Below are 19,818 nucleotides of genomic sequence, written 5' to 3'. Positions count from 1 at the left end.
ACCTTCAATGCTTCAGATTTTTCCTGTACCCTTCCCCAGATCTGTGCCTCGATACAATCCTGTCTCAGAGGTCTACAGACAATTCCTTGGACTTCATGGCTTGGTTTATGTTCTGACATGCACTGCTAACTGTGGGATCTTAAATAGACAGGTTTGTGCCTTTCCAAATCATGTCCAATCAACTGAATGAACTGAATCAGACTTACCACAGGTGGACTCCATTCAAGTTGTAGAAACATCTCAAGGATGATCAGTGGAAACAGGATGCACTTGAGTTAAATTTTGAGTGTCATGGCAAAGGCTGTGAATACTAATGTACATATGATTTTTTTCAAAAAATAAATAAATTTGCAAAGATTTCAAACAAACTTCTTTCACGTTGCTATTATTGGGTATTGTTTGTAGAATTTTGAGGAAAATAATGAATTTAATCCCTTTTGGAATGAGGCTGTAACATAACAAAATGTGGAAAAAGTGAAGCGCTGTGAATACTTTTTCGGATGCACTGTAATGTGGTTTCTAGGGACAATTCTCCACTTAAACATGGATCAGTGTTTCACACTATGCTTAACCCTTGGTTAAGTCACTTTTAACCTTGGCTTAAGCATAGGCCGGTATATGGTAAATTATCTTACTAATAAAATTTACCAGAAGAATTATTTTTGGTTGATTATTTGTACAATGACCTAGTGTTTTCAGTGACCCATGTAAAAAAAAATGTCGATAATGACTATTATTATTTTAGCAATTTTTGCACCTCTAAATACTTAGGATATTTGAAAAAAATGAAAACCTGTTCAGGAAGACATTTTTTTAAATTATTTTTTTTTATTATGATTGCAAAAAATACAGAGATGACATATTTACGATATACAATTTTGTATACAATATACAAAATGTATTAATATGTTCAATGTCATCAAAATACACAGGAGAAAAAAAGAGTTAACGATGATTTTCAGGAAGACATATCAACCAATCCTGTACAGCATGAAGAACGTCGTGCGATGACGACACACGCATCAACATGGACGAATGAAGAGCGTCAAAACAAACTCACAAGCAACCATACATAATGTATGGGAAAGCAAACACATATATGTACTGTAGTAGTAACGCAAACGATGCATTTGACTACAGTGTGTTGATGCTGAGTAGGCAGGAGCCAGTGAACAATGTGAGTACAGAAGCTTGATAAAGTCTGCAAAATCTTCACGTGCGTCGCGTGTGTTGTCAAATAACGCTACAGTATTTTGTTGAACAATGTGACAACACTTAATGGAGACTCGTTTGCAGGTAAAGCTGTAATTTTATTTTAATATAGACAAATTATGTAAGCTTTGTTTTGTCAGATAAAGTCCCTCCCATTTTGAACCATGTTGTTTATATTGCCCTGCGGAGACAGTTTTATGACTCTACTATGGGTGAGGCTTAACATAATGAATATTAAGCAGGCTACGTGGTATTTGCCCAGTAGGCCTACGCAACGTAACATTTTTTAATTAATATTGATAAGCCAGGCCGACAGCGTGACCAGATTAATATTTATAAGAACCTTCGCCACATTAATATTTATCTTCGCTGTTTCTTCATTTTGGTACGAGGACGGTTGACAGCACCACTGTGTCAGTCGTGAAAGCTATTTAAGACGAAAACCTATTAAAATAGTTCTTGCAGAAATACTGTAATTAAATTTTTTTTTTTAAGTTTAATTTGTTTGCCTAGTCTCTAAAGCTGTAGAAATCACTTGTGGTTAAGGTTCACAGTATGTTTACTTCTGTTGTGTCCAATGTGCCCGTACACTGAGATCGGTGTGACGTAACGTTATTCGGTTACAAATCGCACGTGTTCTGACTTTTGATGATGTTGTTGCTATATTCATAGGTTGTTTGTGAGAACTGCCATTCCCTCCCCCTCATTTCTTACCATCATGGCTGAACTTTCCCCTAGATCCCTCACACACAGGGTCCACTCTGTTAAATGGCAGTGTGGTGGCTGTCAGCTGGGCAGTTGTAAAGAGAAGAGCATTGAGTACTATGTGTACACATTCCAGTACCAGAGAAGGCCCGGACACTGACTGTCTGCTTCCAAGGTTTGAGCTAGACTTTTCTTGAAAATCCTAACAGTTTTGTAAATCTTTAATGCTTTATCTACAACTTTTATTTCATAATTGGTTGAGAATTTCTTGCTGGATCTGTTAATTATTAACTGTAGGCTTTGCATGTGGCTAAATTTTTTTTTTTTTAATGCTTGCGATTCTGTTTACATTTCTGATTGTGTGTGTAGATGTAGTAGTGGAGAGTGTTTGAAACGGTTGCTCTGCACTTGATTAGTGTTATTTTAGTATTATTAGTAGCCTATGTTATTGTAGTATTTAATATTTTGAATTAGCTTTTAGTTTTATATTTACAGTTCATTTTGATTTTAGTTTACATTTTAGTAATTTTGTTACGTGCTTTTTTCAGTTTTAGATTTATTTTAGTACTCCAACTTAAATGTTTTTTATTTCAGTTAAATGCTTAATTTTGTTTCATGTAATGACAATGCTCTTGTTTAAGCTATATATCTTTAGAAATTCAATACAACCTATGAGTGATTCACCTTAGCTTTAAATATCATACAAGAGAAGCAGAGTGTTTTGGTTGCATCATAATATTGCACACTGATGCCATCTAGTGTTGTGCACACTTTTGATAACCTAATTGTGGCATGATTTTTCTTTATTCTTTTACAGTTAAACACTTACAAAACTCAAGACAAAAATAAAAGGGACCATCATCTCATCCTACAAGTAGGGTCAAAATTTATATCCAACCACTATAATGGGCTGTCAGCTCTTACTTTTAGCGTCCATTTGAATCCATCATTGATGTCCATGGGGTAAGAGAGATGCCATCACAAACACCCACCACAAACTGTTCAGGGGAACGGTCTCCTCCAGTGGACCCTGAATCAGCAAGCACCTCAACAGGAAATAAGACAATTCCTGCGTCAACTACCAGTGATCCCACTGACCATTTAGAAGTCATAGAAGAAGCTGTTTCCGACACGTTAACCGTGGAAAGCAGTAAATCTGACAGGCCCAGGTTTGGTGCCGGTGTTCAGGCTAAAGAGAAACTGAAGTTTATTCTAGGAGCTTCTGAAGATTATTCCTCTGATGATGAGCCTTTGGTTATGGGCCAGGTCACCAAACCTCATCCCGAAAGCACAGAGGCACCTAACGCAGTACCTACCATGTCATCAGAAGTGCTGTCACCCCCGATTCCGTCGACCTGTTTGAGGTGAGCTTCTTTTATTGTTGTTTAAGTGTGTACATGACCGATTTGATTAGGTTTTAAGCTGTAGATGTGCTGTTGACATGACATTTAGGTTTTGAAAGAAATATTTGTCTGTAAAGGTTTTTGAAGTCTATTGAAATCAGATCTTGAAGACTAGTACAAATGTTCCCTTTTGGGCCTCAATATGGCCCACTATCTTGGTTTATTAGTTAACTTTGCTGTCTAGTCTTTAGATATGCTCTTTAATATCGGTAGGGGACACTGTGCACCACATAAAAGACTGCAATGTCAAACAGGACAGAGTTATGGACCTGAAGTACAGCCATATGGTCATTCTCAGCACACTCTGTGATCACGTGACTTTCTCGTGCTTGTCACCTGTTAAAGTGACATGCCGCACATTTCAGTACTATTAATGGAAGCAATGCTCCCGATGTTGACTTTCAAAGTCATTCTCATTGCGTTTCAGTGTAAAAAAACAGAGTCAAAATACCCTAGACATATATTTAGGGGTCAGTTGGGTCGAGATGTTTTGATGTGGTCTCCGGCTATTTGTGTGTAACCCGAGGGACGTTGTTTTCCTCTTCAACAAGTCGCCTACTTGACAATTGCTCAATTGGCTGGAACCAATGGAAATAGGTTGATAATCTAGAGCAGGACATATGTATTTTGTTTTTCTCACAATGGAAGTGAAACTTCAAAGGCCAAAAGGTAAGGTAATTCTTTTGGTGACATTTGTCTACACAGATCTATTCTTTTGGTGACGTTTGTCGAGTATGTTCAGCAATTTATTGCAGTGTGCTGTTGCACAAATCTTTGCAGGTTATATATCTTTCAGAAGCTTGTTGTCGGTTAACTGAGATTTTGCAAGAAGTTTTGCAGTTAATTTTCTGGAGAGAAACTAAAAACAATGACTATCCATACTAGGTTTATAGCTTGTTTTTCTTAAACAAGTGGTGGTGAATGGAGGTCTTCATTGACATGGGGGAGGGGATATGAGAAGGAAAGAGCAAAAGAGGAAAAGGGAGGGAACATAAAACGTGTTAGCTGTTGTTTTTCTTCATCTGCATTATCATCTGATACTTCGCCATGGACGGAGAAGGAGGGCAAACACTCAACTGGTTTCAGTGCCTCAAGAGGTTGGTACCAGACCAAACATGCACTTTGTTCTCTGGAACCTCCCGTTTGTAATTGGACAGTATGTTCTTGGCAAGGGTAGCATACTGGAAGTATAGAAAGGGGTGTAGTTTCTGTTGTTGTTCCTAGCAGCGTAGCATAACACAGCAGCGTGTGAGTTTCTCTCAAGTGCACAGTAGTGTTAGAAGAGAGTTTTGGAATGCATTTCAGCAAAATCCTGCACAACTCAAAACAGACTGTTCGAACTGTGCATGAAGTGTTACGTAATGTAACCTGATGATGTTAGCATGTGAGTTCATATAAGAATAAACGAAAACTGGAGAGATAACGGCAATGTTTGAAAGGTTTCTCCTGTTGCCACATCCAGTTCTACAGATTACAGTAAAAGCAAATGCATCTGCTCATCGTTTGTGGGCAGTTTAGATGCTGGATAATTGAAAACAGACATGAAGTCTCAGAACTTATAGCGGTAACACTTTATTTTAGAGTCTTTTAACTAATTTGCTTATTAGCTTGCATATTATAGAATATTGGCTGTTTATTAGTACTTATTAAGCACATATTATTGCCTTATTCTACATGACCTTATTCGACATTCTTAATCCTACCCAATACCTAAACTAACAACTACCTTAATAACTATTAATAAGCAGTTTATTAGGAGTTTATTGAGGGAAAAGTCATGGTTAATAGTGAATATGTGTTCCCCCGTGTTACCAACGTAGCATAGTCGTCAAGACCAGGATAGTAATTCTTCTGATTTTTTTTTTTTTTTTTTGTAAATACTCTGCACAAAATGAGGCAATTACAAAACATTGGTCTTTTTTACTAAGCATGTGTTTTTCAATAAATGCGTTTTTTGACTGCTCATGAAGACTGTATCAATCATAAACCATTTAAAATCTAAAAAAGATGCTAGGGCTGCACAATATATAGGTACCGTATTGAGTAGAGATTGGTATATGTCAGTATTGGATGTTTAATTGTGCATGCTCATATCCCCATCTTTGCTGTCATTTAACACTCAAAGTTAATCTTTAAAACAATAATTTAATAACAAATGCACATTAAATATCCAGTTTTCATTATATATTGTGATGCCTAAATTCACTTGAAGAATTTAAAACGGTTGATTTTAGGTTTTAGTTTTTTATTTTGACAAAATAGTATAGAATTTTAATAATTATAGGACAAGTAAAAATAATTATTGTCTTATTGATATTGGTCTGAATGGTAATATTGGTGCCTCTCTAAATGCTGCATAAGGTAACATGCCTTATCTTGAGTTTCTCATAAAGAGTAACTATTTTGTGTGACACATCTAAAAAACAATAGTCAGCATAACAGTTTTGTTTCCACTGATGACTGCAAAAAAGAAATGAAGTGTGATACTGCAGGTGATCAGCAATTATTTGCTTAGTTTTATGTCACCTTGGCATATGGTAAAGACTGCATGCGTCATTTGGGTCAAAACATGGGTCTGTGACTTGAAGTGTGAAGTTAGCTGTAGTTGTACAGTTCAGGGGTTAGAACTTCAGGGTTAGTCAGTACTGTCTGTAGCCTTTATGATAACACATAACGCTGTGATTGGCTGATTTGCTTGTGTGAGCATTTATATTATAGCACACTTTGACAGAGGTGGAGAGTACAGAGGCCAGAAAGAAACTGTTTACATGGACAGATCACGTTGACTTAGAGGAGTTATGCTGATTTGATGGATTCTTACCTCGTATGTTTGTTTGTTTTTTAAACGTTTTATCATTTAATATGCTTGTATTGGCTTAAATGGTACTTGTTGGTGTTTCTCGCTGAGGCTTATGTAAAATGTTTTCATTTCAGCAGTTCCACACGTTACATTCATATTCATGTAGACTTTACATTATTAGCTATTGGATCCTTAACCGGGTTTCCTTCTGAGAATTATTGTACATGTTCAGATAATTATAATGATATTTTTTTTTTTGTCTGTAGGCCTAGCATGTCAGGCCCCCATCTGCTGAAAAAGGGCAAAGAACACAGGAAAATGGACGTGCATAGAGATTTCACCGTCGCCTCACCAGCTGAGTTTGTCACTCGCTTTGGAGGAAACCGCATTATAGATAAGGTCAGAGACATGCGTTTGTGTATGTTGTTTTGTTCCTTTTCACATAACTGTAAAAAAAAAAAGGATTTAATTTATTATGTATGCTCATGTAATTATCTCTCTCATTAGGTGCTGATTGCTAATAATGGCATTGCTGCAGTTAAATGTATGCGTTCAATTCGGCGCTGGTCGTATGAAATGTTCCGTAATGAGAGAACCATTCGCTTTGTGGTGATGGTCACACCTGAAGACTTGAAAGCCAATGCAGGTTTACAGAAAAGAAAATGATCACAAAAGTTATATTGTATTATCTAACTTTTTTATTTTATTTTATCTTATAAATCATTGGTACTGGGCATTATTTTTCAATTTGAATTTACTGACAAAAATTATACCTAAAGTGAATTGTGTTTATCTCCAGAATACATTAAAATGGCTGATCACTATGTGCCAGTCCCTGGGGGCCCAAATAACAACAACTATGCCAATGTTGAGATGATCGTGGATATTGCCAAAAGAATTCCAGTGCAGGTATGGCCCCACCAATATCTGTCTTGGTATCAGATGTGTATTTTCCATCATTACTGATGATCATTAATGGATTTTGTCTTCTTATAAGGCCGTTTGGGCTGGATGGGGCCATGCTTCTGAGAACCCCAAACTACCAGAGCTCCTCCATAAATCAGGGATATGTTTCTTAGGTATTTTTTCTCATTATCATCTATAACCTGTTTAGCCAGCTTAGCCTTGCTAGTTGAGAACAAAGGATGTTGATAGGGTTGTCTTTTTCAGGGCCTTCCAGTAAAGCCATGTGGGCATTAGGAGATAAGGTGGCATCTTCCATCGTAGCTCAGAGCGCAGAGATCCCCACACTGCCCTGGAGTGGAACAGGTGAGAGATCCAGTGCATGGCATGACCTGTTGCTAGAGCTCTCTTTATCTATGTCTTTATCTCTCCTTCTTTGTCTTTTATCAGGTCTGAGGGTTGAGTGGGCAGAAGAAGATCAGAGACATGGTTGTGTGATCAGTGTTCCTCCTGAACTTTATGTGCAGGGTTGTGTTAAAGATGTGGACGAGGGACTAGCGGTGTGTTTTTGCTACAGAATTCAGACTTTAACATTTGACTTCCTTTATCCTGCTAATACTGTGTTTTCTTGTGGTTAGAGTGCAGAAAAGATTGGCTACCCTGTGGTAATCAAAGCATCAGAAGGAGGGGGAGGGAAAGGCATCCGAAAAGTGGACAGTTCCGAAGACTTTCCCAGCTTTTTCAGACAGGTACATACTGCTGTGTTAATAAATATGCTTGTTTTATTTTGAAAGGACTTCATTATTCTGTGTAGTTACAGGTTTGGATTCAATGCATGGTGTCTCTGTTGTTTGTTCTTTGCTACAGGTGCAGACTGAAGTGCCAGGTTCACCCATTTTCATCATGCAACTAGCCGAACATGCGCGCCACCTGGAGGTGCAGATCCTGGCTGATCAGTATGGTAATGCCATCTCTCTGTTCGGCAGAGACTGTTCCATCCAGCGCCGCCACCAGAAGATCATAGAAGAAGCTCCTGCTACCATTGCCTCCACCACCACTTTTGAGCACATGGAGCGGGTGAGGCAAAAATCTGTGAAAATTTTCTGGCCTTGTTGCATTTGGGGTTGTGTGGTTAAAACTAACGGCTCGTAACTTGGAGGATTGAAAGATTGCCATTTGTTCTTAAAGCACAATGTAGCTGGTAGGTTGTAAGTTCTAATGTGCAGTTACATAATTTGACATTTACCCTCAATGATCCAATGGCAGCCTTCCAATTTGTCAGCAGAAGTTGTTAAAATGCTTTAAATTTCAGAATTGTAACTTCTTTTGCCTCATGTAAATAACAGTAAAAATAAGTTTCCATTGAAATACAATACTTAATAATGAAATAACATAATAGGTGTTCTTATATGCAAATAACATTCAGAAACTTTTGAAATGAATGAGCAATAAATAAATACTGATACAAAAAATATAGGAAATGACATTTATTATGATTGATTTTATTTCACAACACGGAGCTATGCATGCAGAGGCGCACTGTTTAGATCTGGTTTCGCATTGAAAAGCCACAAGATTTATTTACCAAATGTTCTCTATCTTGAAATGTAAGCAAGTGTAAATTTCAACATCATCATGGACTGAAGTCTGCTAGGTAAAACAGTCTTTTTTTGTTTTATTCCAATCGTTACTCACTTCTGTAAATATTTAGTTTATATATAGAGTTACATTTCAACTAAGCAACACAAAAATATTTAGTTTATGCCACAGCTAGGCGAAGTTTTAACTTCCACACAACTGATTCAGCTGGCCCCTGACTCTTTAATATGTGTACTGAAAGTGTTTAAATGCCAAACAAAACTGGTTGTTAAAAATGTCTTAAATGCTGACATTACTGTGTTTGATAAAGAAAATGCCAATAGGAAATAAAGAGAACAATAAATACAATATATACAAACATCAGCTGATCAATTTGTCCTAAAATGCTCTAGTCTTTCTTTTCACTTTCTTGTGCACTCCAGTATTAATGAAAGGTCATGATATTTTTGTGCATATGATTAATTAATCCTCATCATTTGGTTTTGGGAACTGTACCACAATGCTATTCATATTGGCATGCACAATTAATTTTCTGCTCTGCGTGTCAGTATGCAGTGCGTCTGGCTAAAATGGTGGGCTATGTGAGTGCTGGTACAGTCGAGTATCTGTTTTCCGAAGATGGAAGTTTCCACTTCCTGGAGCTGAATCCACGGCTACAGGTGGAACACCCCTGCACTGAGATGATTGCTGACGTCAACCTTCCTGCTGCACAGCTACAGGTAAAGCAAAGTACAGCTGTCAGGAGGTAACAGAACTCCGAAGCGCTGTGTGTATGACATAGTGACCCCTCCAATAGTGCTATTGTTTGTTTAATGAAGTATTGAGGTTCTTGCTGCAAAGTAACAGGAACAAATCATATTTCTCTAATATTATTCATACTTTGTTGTTAATATATCTATAATTCTCAAATGCTGATCATAAACTTTTGGTGCCCTCTCCCTGTAGATAGCAATGGGGATCCCTCTTTACAGAATTAAGGATATCCGTTTGCTTTATGGTGAAGCTCCGTGGGGAGACACACCTATCAACTTTGAATCTCCAGAATGCATCCCCTGTCCACGGGGACATGTCATAGCTGCACGCATCACCAGTGAGAACCCAGATGAGGTGAGAAATTAGTTCAGGTTTATGTTAAAAAGCTTGATTCAACATTCTGTACAATGTTGTTTAAAATTTTGGGGTGAAGATTTTTTTTTTAAATGAATACTTTTATTCAGCAAGGATACATTAAATTGATCATTAGTAACAGTATAAAGATATTTATGATGTATATGAGTGCTGTACTGTCAACTTTCTATTCATCAAAGAATCCTGAAAAAAAAAAAAGTTAGTATTTCGACAAAAATATTAAGCAACACAAAAATTGATAATAAAAAGAATTTTTTTTGAGCAGCAAATCAGCATTTCAGAATGATTTCTGAAGTCTTGAGTAATGGCTGCTGAAAATTCAGCTTTGTCAGTAATTTTTAATTGCAATAATATTTTACAGTATTACTGTTGTTACTGTATTTTTGACCATATAAGTTATGAGCTTCAGTGCTATGGTGAGCTTAAGAGACTTTTTCACAAGTGTTAAATCTTACCGACCCCAAGCTTTTAAACAGTGTTGTATATGCAACACTGCAAAATCATATGCAAAATCATGAGTATATTTTCTAAAATTGTCTAATAATGCAAAATTTACTAAACTTCTTGTCTGAATTCATTCATTGGTGTTATTTTAGTTACCCCTGCTTAGTTATCTTCTTTGAGGTTTTTAAAATCTTTTAGAGCATTGAAGGCTACTTTAGCAGTTTATTTCTTCATACATTTATTTATTTATTTATTTTTTTGTCTTCTTAAGGGCTTTAAACCAAGTTCAGGTACCGTTCAGGAGTTGAACTTCCGCAGCAGTAAGAACGTATGGGGCTACTTCAGTGTAGGAGCAACCGGAGGTTTACATGAGTTTGCAGACTCTCAGTTTGGACATTGTTTCTCCTGGGGCGAAAACCGAGAGGAGGCCATCTCGTGAGTCCATTGAGATCCGCAGTCTTTTCTTTTTTTGCTCTTTAGAAAAAAATTAGACAGAGCTCTCTTTTTGTGCTGAATAAATTAAGTTTTTGTTCCTGTGGCCTGCAGGAACATGGTGGTAGCCATGAAGGAGCTGTCAATCAGAGGAGATTTCAGGACCACAGTGGAATACCTCATTAAACTACTGGAGACGGAGAGTTTCAGGAACAATGACATTGATACTGGCTGGCTGGACCACCTAATTGCTGAAAAAGTGCAGGTAGGACCCAAACCTGGGAAGAGTATTGTCCCGAATCAAGACAAAGTGTCTCTAGGAACTCAGCTCTGATTTCTGCACATGTAAAGTGAACATTGAAGCCATTTAGGGTAAAGTGACATTTGTTTTACATATTGTATGTTTCTCTTAGGCTGAGAGGCCAGACACCATGTTAGGGGTGGTATGTGGTGCTCTACATGTTGCTGATGCAAGTTTCAGAAAGAGCATGTCTGACTTCCTGCATTCACTGGAGAGGTATCTCCACTGCTCAGACACTCCAGCATCTAAGGCATTAAAAACCTAAAGATACCACTATACTGTTTTAATTCTGTGTTTTAATGCATTTCTTGATGTTTTAGGGGCCAGGTGTTGCCTGCTGCTAGTTTGGTCAACACATTCAATGCTGATCTGATTTATGATGGAGTCAAATACTGCCTGAAGGTAACATAAAACACACTTTACGAAATACCTTTCATCATCTTTTGATTTATGATTAACAATTGTGAATGTGTGTGCTTGTGTCTGGGTTACAGGTGGCACGGCAGTCACCCACCACGTATGTTATCATAATGAATGATTCAGATATTGAAGTTGATGTCCATAGACTCAGTGATGGTGGTCTGCTACTTTCCTATGGTGGCAGCAGCTACACAACCTACATGAAGGAGGAGATCGACAGGTTGGAGAAGCAGACATTTTGTGTTGTAAACTACAGTGTACTTACTTATGTACCCACTGACATTTATTTGGTCTTTGTTATATGATGTACAGCTATCGCATCACAGTGGGTAACAAAACGTGTGTGTTTGAGAAGGAGCGAGATCCAACAGTACTCAGGTCACCCTCTGCTGGAAAGCTGTTGCAGTATGTGGTCTCTGATGGTTCTCATGTTTTGGCCTCTCAGCCTTATGCTGAAATTGAGGTAAAGATGAGGCAAAGTATTTTACATTTCTATGTAGCAGTTTCTACAGAATGCACTTCATCATATACTGGAAATGACATTATGTGGGACTGACAGAGATGGATGCAGTGTGATGAAGAGATGGATTGCTTTTGTCTCCTTTTTACAGGTTATGAAGATGGTGATGACCCTGCATGTCCAGCATTCTGGTTGCATTCACTTTTTAAAAAGACCAGGAACCGTATTAGAGCCCGGCTGTGTAGTGGCGCGAATGGACCTGGATGACCCCAGCTGTATTCATCCGGTGATTTATCTTTAATTGCTTCTCACAAGATGAAGCACATGATGAAATCCACTTACTGTTTTGTTAGCACCTTGGGCAAATGTTGAAAAAAATGATAGTTGTCCCATTTGGTTGGATGGCCCAAAGATGTATTGGGGAGTTTGACTACACTTAAAAATGTATGAATATGATTGCTTTATAAAAGAAAATATTGGCAATTGTAAAGAAAACAATAGCTCAAGCGCACTTTTCAAACAAAACATGTTACAACAAAAGTTGGTTTGATATCTAATGCAGTGACATTAATGATTTTTGAATATAATTCATGTATGTTTTAGTGTCCAAATACTTTTTGGGGCTGCAGTTTTTGCTTCTTTACTGGTGTCATTTTTAGACTCACTCCAGAAGTATTAATTCTTGGTCTCCTCCCTCAGGTAAAGCCGAACACTGAGGCATTACCATCTCAGGAGCCTTTGCCCATTGTAGGGGAGAGGCTTCATCAGGTCTTCCACAATGTTCTGGAGAACCTGGTGAAAATTATGGATGGATACTGTCTGCCGGAGCCATACTTCAGTCAAAAAGTGAGAACACTGATCCACTGATCAGACTCAAAGCAGCATGAAAACATTGTGCTGACTAGTCTATTAACTATCCATATCTATCCATATATCTTTACAGCTGAAGAAGTGGGTCGACACGCTGATGAAGACACTTCGGGACCCGTCTCTGCCTCTTCTTGAACTGCAGGAGATTATGACCAGCGTTGCAGGGCGTATACCAGTTACTGTGGAGAAAGCAATTCGAAAGGTCATGGCACAGTATGCCAGTAACATTACCTCTGTGCTCTGTCAGTTCCCCAGCCAAAGGGTGAGTGATGAAATAAATATTCTTATCTGAAACATAGATTGTGCTCATATCTCTAGACAGTATTATATATAGTCAAGTGTAATAGTCTTTATCAATACTTGAAACCTTCAGATATATTTTTAGGAACCATTGTCAATAATTGGGATTATCATTTAGTGATAAAATATACCAAATTATATTACTTGATATATTTACTTTGTAAAGATATTGTAATTAATGAAAGTTCTGGGGGCAACTTTCAGTTTTTTAATCAACACCTTTACAGATAGCAAATATACTTGACAGCCATGCTGCTACGCTTCAGAGGAAAGCAGACCGAGAGGTTTTCTTCATGAACACTCAAAGCATTGTGCAACTAGTGCAAAGGTGAGAAATGCCCGATGACTCACTAATAGATCCTACCTTTGCTGTTATCTTAAGATAACCAAAGACTGCTCTGTTAACCAGAAAATGTCAATATGCACCTGTTTTTTTTTTTTTTTTTAATCATTCTTAGGTACCGTAGTGGAGTTAGAGGCTATATGAAATCAGTTGTGCTGGATCTGTTGAGACGGTACATTCAGGTGGAGATGCAATTTCAGCAAGGTAAATGTCCAACTGTAACCTCGATAATACCATCACAGCAGAGCAAACAGAAAATGATTTCACAAGTTTTACCTTTCTTTTTGAGAATCTATCTGGAAAAATAATGACAAAAGGTAGATAGAGTGCAGAAACAATATGGTAAATTTTAATAAGACATAATTCTCTCACTCTCCCCAACAGCTCACTATGACAAATGTGTCATCAATCTCAGAGAGCAGTATAAGCCTGACATGACTCCAGTACTGGAGTGCATCTTCTCCCATGCTCAGGTCTCCCAGAAGAACATTCTAGTCACCATGCTCATAGTAAGATCCTTTCTGAACTACTTAACAGTGCTTATTTATTTAATTAAGATGTGTCATTGCCAGTTGATTCCCTTCAGTCATTATGAAAATAAGAACAGGAAGTATAAGCGCGTTATCTAAGGAGTAACATAACTCAATTCAGTAGTTAGGTTTAATGGACACATTGTGTTCTCATTGAATTTAAAAACAATACCTTTTTCAGGACCAGCTGTGTGGCCGTGACCCGATGCTGGCTGATGAGCTCATGGTCATTCTTAATGAGCTTACAGAACTCAGTAAAATGGAAAACTCTAAAGTGGCACTTCGGGCCAGACAGGTATGCACTGAACCTCAGTGGCTGTGATCTTTGACCTCTTTTGAACTCCTGCACATATGTGTTAATGCTGGCTGTGTTGAAAATAGCATATTACCATACTAATAATACTATTTAAGCAGTATGTACACTACTGTTTAAAAGTTAGGGGGTCATTACATTTTTCTCAAGGAAATTAATAGTTTTATACAGTAAGTTCAAAGGTTTGGGATCAGTATAATTATTTTAAAGGAAATTAATAGTTTTATTCAGGAAGAATGCATTTGATTGATCAAAAGTGACAGTAAAAATACAACCCAAATTCTGGAAAAGTTGGGACATTTTTTAAATTTCAATAAAATGAAAACTTAAAGACTTTCAAATCACTTTATTCACAATAGAACATAGATAACATAAATGTTTAAACTGAGAAATTTTACAATTTTATCCATTAAATGAGCTCATTTCAAATTTGATGCCTGCTACAGGTCTCAAAAAAGTTGGCAGAAATTTTGAAAAGATTGGGAGAATATCTAGCAACTAATTAAGTTAATTGATATCAGGTCTGTAACATGATTAACTATAAAAAGGATGTCTTAGAGAGGCAGAGTCTCTCAGAAGTAAAGATGGGCAGAGGCTCTCCAATCTGTGAAAGTGCGTAAAAAGATTGTGGAATACTTTAAAAACAATGTTCCTCAATGTCAAATTGCAAAGGCTTTGCAAATCTCATCATCTACAGTGCATAACATCATTAAAAGATTCAGAGAAACTGGAGAAATCTCTGTGCGTAAGGGACAAGGCCGAAGACCTTTATTGAATGCCTGTGGTCTTCGGGCCCTCAGACGACACTGCATCACTCATCGGCATGACTGTAAATGACATTACTAAACGGGCCCAGGAATACTTCCAGAAACCACTGTCAGAAAACACAATCCGCCGTACCATCTGCAGATGCCAACTAAAGCTCTGTCACGCAAATAGGAAGCCATATGTGAACATGGTCCAGAAGCGCTGTCGTGTCCTATGGGCCAAGGCTCATTTAAAATGGACCGTTTCAAAGTGGGAAAAGTGTTCTATGGTCAGACCAGTCTAAATTTGAAATTCTTGTTAGAAATCACGGACGCCGTGTCCTCTGGGCTAAAGAGAAGGGAGAACTTCCAGCGTGTTATCAGCATTCAGTCCAAAAGCCAGCATCTCTGATGGTATGGGGCTGCATAAGTGCATACGGTATGGGCAGCTTGCATGTTTTGGAAGGCACTATGAATGCCGAAAGGTATATAAAGGTTTTAGAGCAACATATGCTCCCCTCCAGACGACGTCTATTTCAGGGAAGGCCTTGTGTATTTCAGCAGGACAATGCAAAACCACATACTGCAGCTATAACAACAGCATTGCTTCATCGTAGAAGAGTCCGGGTGCTGAATTGGCCTGCCTGTAGTCCAGATCTTTCATCTATAGAGAACATTTGGTGCATCATTAAACAAAAAATATGTCAAAGTCGACCACAAACTCTTCAGCAGCTGGAAACCTATATCAGGCAAAAATGGGACCAAATTCCAACACCAAAACTCCAGAAACTCATAACCTCGAAGCCCAGACATCTTCAAACTGTTTTGAAAAGAAGAGGAGATGCTACACCATGGTAAACATGCCCCCGTCCCAACTATTTTGAGACCTGTAGCAGGCATCAAATTTGAAATGAGCTCATTTTGTGCATACAATTGTGAAGTTTCTCTGTTTAAACATTTATGTTATCTATGTTCTATTGTGAAAAAAAAAAAAATAGGCTCATGTGATTTGAAAGTCTTTTCTGGAATTCGGGTTGTATTTATAATGTTACAAAGAACCCTTAAAAAATTTTCACAAAAATATCAAACTGCACAACTGTTTTCGACAGCATATATATATATATATATATATATATATATGGCACAGTATGCGGTAAGCAATACACTAACCATAACAACTCTATATCTCTCTTCAGGTGTTGATCGCCTCTCATTTGCCCTCATATGAACTCAGACATAACCAGGTGGAATCCATCTTTTTGTCAGCTATTGATATGTATGGGCATCAGTTCTGTCCTGAGAACCTCAAGGTAAAGCAGCAGTGATTCTTTTATCTTTACCACTTTACTACTTTTATCTTTTTGATGTTCTAACAAATCTAACAGAGGCATAACAAGTCAAAAATTCTGCATCTGCAGAAACTCATCCTTTCTGAGACCTCCATCTTTGACGTCTTGCCCAGTTTCTTCTACCACAACAACCGTGTGGTTTGTATGGCTGCCTTAGAGGTCAGTAAAGCTCGTCTTGTTCTCCCCAAATGTTTAGTGGTATGTGGTCAGGACTTTCCATGAACTTTCTCTGGAATTTCTCAGGTATACGTACGGAGGGGATATATTGCTTATGAGCTAAACAGCCTTCAGCATCATCAACTGCAGGATGGAACATGTGCAGTAGATTTCCAGTTCATGTTACCATCATCCCACCCAAACAGGTATAGCAGAAATCACATGTAGATCTTCATATCCTGAATAGGGCTTATAATTATGTTCCAAATGCTGAAATATCCAATATTTTTCCCATGAATTCAGAGTCAATGGGAGTCTTGTGGCCAACTTTTTTCAAATATTGAAGTTTTGGTATGACCTTCATGAATGGTAGTTCATTGCTGTGGTGCTTAACAGACAACACTGTTTATGTCATAGATAACAAGAAAATTTAACCTGGATATACAATCCACCTATAATTCCTAGACTGGATATTTCTATAAGATCCCCTGTAAGAATTTTGACATTGTTTTCTTTCTTCTGAAAGAGAGCCTAACGCCTCAGCGAGCCAGTCCATGCTCAAGCCCACGTAATACGCTCTATATTTATTAGCATCTCCCTAATGAAGTAATATGTAACAGATCCAGTCGTACACACCTAACTTCCCCCCTTTGGGCTAAAGCCTGGTTTGGGTTCTTTTTACTAAGCTATACTGGGAGATGGTATTGAATACAGCACTGGGGCAATCAGATTTCACATGATTTTTCACACTGGGGTGGTTTAAGATTGATCAACTTGCTTTGAAAGAAAAAGGTACATAAGTGATTAGATTGCAATTATTTTTACACATTATTGAAGGCTTTATTTAAAATAGCCATTGAATTATTTACCGTCTTTGAAATATGAATGTCGACATAAAGTCAAAATTGATACTTTCTTACTACACATTCTTGGTCTCATTGTGAATGATTGATCAAAAGACAAAAGTAATGTAGTAAATTAATCAAAATATAATAATAATAAATATCACAATGGAAGTTAAATGAGTAATTTTTACTTTTTATTTTAATAGTAAAGCTTCAAATATAAAATATTCACAAAATATTTTTAAAAATATTTGCAGTTGTATGTAAGTCAAAGCAGATTGGTCAATCACACTGAATCAAATTAACTGGGTTTTCTGTATACGAATAGTATATTAAAGGATTAGTTCACTTTCAAATGAAAATTAGCCCAAGCTTTACTCACCCTCAAGCCATCCTAGGTGTTATATGACTTTCTTCTTTCTGATAAACACTCTTGGAGAAATTTTTATAAATATCCTGACGCATTCGAGCTTTATAATGGCAGTGAACGGGACCCACGAGTATGAGCTTCAGAAAGTGCTTCTATCCACATCCATCCATCATAAACGTGTACTCCACATGGCTCCGGGGGCTGTTAAAAAAAACAGCCCCCGGAGCCATGTGGAGTACACGTTTATGTTAAAAAAAAAAAAAAAAAAAAAAAAAAAAAAAATCCATATTTAACAAGTTATAAAGTAAAATATCTAGCTTCCGCCAGACTGCCTTCCATATTCAACGTACGAAGAAAGTGTAAAACTCTTGCAGTTCAAAAAGTTTACGCTGCATCCTACACCTTCCCTATTCAACTTAAGTAGTAAAGCTTGGGCTCATTTTCATTTGAAAAGTGAACTAATCCTTTAAGGATTGTAGCTTTAAGTGTTTTGTTATCGAATGCAAAGTGATTTCCTTACTGTTACTTTGGTTGCTAATCTGTTTTCATAGAGGTTTTTTCCACTCTAATGATCTAATGATCCATTTTGAATTTTTTAAAGAAAAATATTTCTACTAAGATTGTTTTTTTAACAAAATCATGATAGAAAGACATCCAAAGTTAAAGGATGGCGACCCCATGCTAACACTCACCTGCTCTCATTTCAGAGGGAGCAGTCCTACTTTGAACAGGTAGAGTACAGATCCTCCCTGCAACCAGTCAGCCTTGTGTGTGCATTACCACATAGTATGTCTGCAGCAATGCATGCTAGATACATTTACAGTATTTAATGACTTGAAGAAATTTGGCCTCAAAGGGACAGTCCTTTTTAATTGTGTTATCTGGATTTAATGGCTCACATAATTTGTCAATTTGTTGGGTAATTCGACAAGCCTAAATTTGCCTAAATGTGATTCCAATCAACACAGTCTGAAAATGGACTCTTTACCAATTCATTTCTAACACCTTGCCAGTTTAATTTAGATGAGCCACATAATCCAATTTCAATCAAACTGAGAATATGGAAGAAGATTGCTGAGTATTTTTTGCATTTAAACTTTTGCTTTTTCCTTCAGCACAAGCAGTGCCATTGGTTTATGCTTTTGTCCATAATTGGCACCCTTAATTCTCTTTTTTTGCCTGTTTGCACTCTCACTCTCGCACACACACAAACACAAACATACACACTCCATCCTCTCCCCTTCTCAGATTATCTGTTCCTGTGAATGATTCGGGAGAGTTTCAAACAATGCGTCGTCAAGGCAGTGAGCTCTTCCTGGAGGGGGCGCTATCGCCCCCATGTCAGAGGATGGGAGCCATGGTCGCCTTCCATAGTTTTGACCACTTCAAAAGGTGACTTCACATTTTGTGCATATAAATAGAGAGTTGGATTAAATGGTTAACAAAATGGGAGATTCAATCTCATCTGTGATTTGATTGTATTGTAGGTGTTTTGATGAAGTGATCTTTCGCTTTGCGGATCCGCTGTGTGAGAGTTCTCTGTTCTCTGACGGCTGTTCCACCTTCTGTGATGGGGAGAGCTGCAAGGTTAGGAGAAATAGACCAGAAAAATTCACCCAAGAAATAAAAATTGTCATCATTTACTTACCCTCATGTTGTTCCAAACCTGTATGACTTGCATTCTTTTGTGAAACAATTTTTGGTGAACTATTTATTTCAGTGTATACATATACTCTTTCAGAACATGAAGGAAAACCCCATACACATCATAAATGTGTCTATCAAACAAGCAGACACTGAAGATGATGATGCTTTAGTCACAGCTTTCACTGCCTTTGCTCACTCTAAAGTAAGTATTTTAAAGATTGTTGACCTTTTTATCTGTGTGAGCTGGTCAGTGATTTGACTCTTTGTTTTTAATTTCAGAAAGCTCTGCTCTATGAATATGGAATCAGAAGAGTAACATTTTTAGTTGCACAAAAGGTGAATGCTCATATACATGAATGACTGCAATTGCCTAAATATATCGTCAATTAAAGGAGATTGAAATTGTACATGCCTTTCTTCCCCCTCAGCGGGAGTTCCCAAAGTACTTCACGTTTAGGGCCAGAGATGAAGTAAGTGATGCATCTGTTGATTTGATCATTTAAAAATGTACATTATAGAGTAAAAGCTGAACATTTTCCTCT

General features: G+C 37.5%; 1 protein-coding gene across 10 annotated transcripts in view; it reads left to right on the top strand.

Moving 5' to 3' along the window:
* Positions 1–1,010: 1,010 nt before the first annotated feature.
* The window catches only part of acacb (acetyl-CoA carboxylase beta), a 31,914-nt gene continuing 13,106 nt past the window's right edge, over positions 1,011–19,818 (top strand). Inside the window, exons 1-36 of one of the 10 annotated variants that reach the window (XM_051893600.1) lie at positions 1,012–1,177; positions 1,951–2,092; positions 2,735–3,281; positions 6,387–6,519; positions 6,628–6,766; positions 6,920–7,029; positions 7,118–7,199; positions 7,291–7,389; positions 7,474–7,583; positions 7,662–7,772; positions 7,891–8,100; positions 9,171–9,341; positions 9,568–9,729; positions 10,466–10,629; positions 10,741–10,891; positions 11,040–11,143; positions 11,248–11,329; positions 11,422–11,567; positions 11,660–11,810; positions 11,959–12,093; positions 12,507–12,653; positions 12,751–12,939; positions 13,205–13,305; positions 13,436–13,524; positions 13,705–13,829; positions 14,032–14,145; positions 16,106–16,219; positions 16,328–16,417; positions 16,502–16,620; positions 16,941–16,982; positions 18,337–18,360; positions 18,878–19,021; positions 19,117–19,216; positions 19,371–19,478; positions 19,556–19,612; positions 19,705–19,746. In XM_051893600.1, coding sequence (XP_051749560.1) covers positions 2,890–3,281; positions 6,387–6,519; positions 6,628–6,766; positions 6,920–7,029; positions 7,118–7,199; positions 7,291–7,389; positions 7,474–7,583; positions 7,662–7,772; positions 7,891–8,100; positions 9,171–9,341; positions 9,568–9,729; positions 10,466–10,629; positions 10,741–10,891; positions 11,040–11,143; positions 11,248–11,329; positions 11,422–11,567; positions 11,660–11,810; positions 11,959–12,093; positions 12,507–12,653; positions 12,751–12,939; positions 13,205–13,305; positions 13,436–13,524; positions 13,705–13,829; positions 14,032–14,145; positions 16,106–16,219; positions 16,328–16,417; positions 16,502–16,620; positions 16,941–16,982; positions 18,337–18,360; positions 18,878–19,021; positions 19,117–19,216; positions 19,371–19,478; positions 19,556–19,612; positions 19,705–19,746 — 4,257 coding nt within the window. In that variant the 5' untranslated portion in view covers positions 1,012–1,177; positions 1,951–2,092; positions 2,735–2,889. The other 9 variants (XM_051893599.1, XM_051893601.1, XM_051893602.1 and 6 more) reach the window with 9 other exon arrangements.

This window comes from Ctenopharyngodon idella, chromosome 5, assembly GCF_019924925.1.
Source record: "Ctenopharyngodon idella isolate HZGC_01 chromosome 5, HZGC01, whole genome shotgun sequence".
Classification (NCBI taxonomy): domain Eukaryota; kingdom Metazoa; phylum Chordata; class Actinopteri; order Cypriniformes; family Xenocyprididae; genus Ctenopharyngodon; species Ctenopharyngodon idella.
The sequence above is the reverse complement of the archived record's forward strand: the minus strand, read 5'-3'. Positions and strand labels throughout refer to the sequence as shown.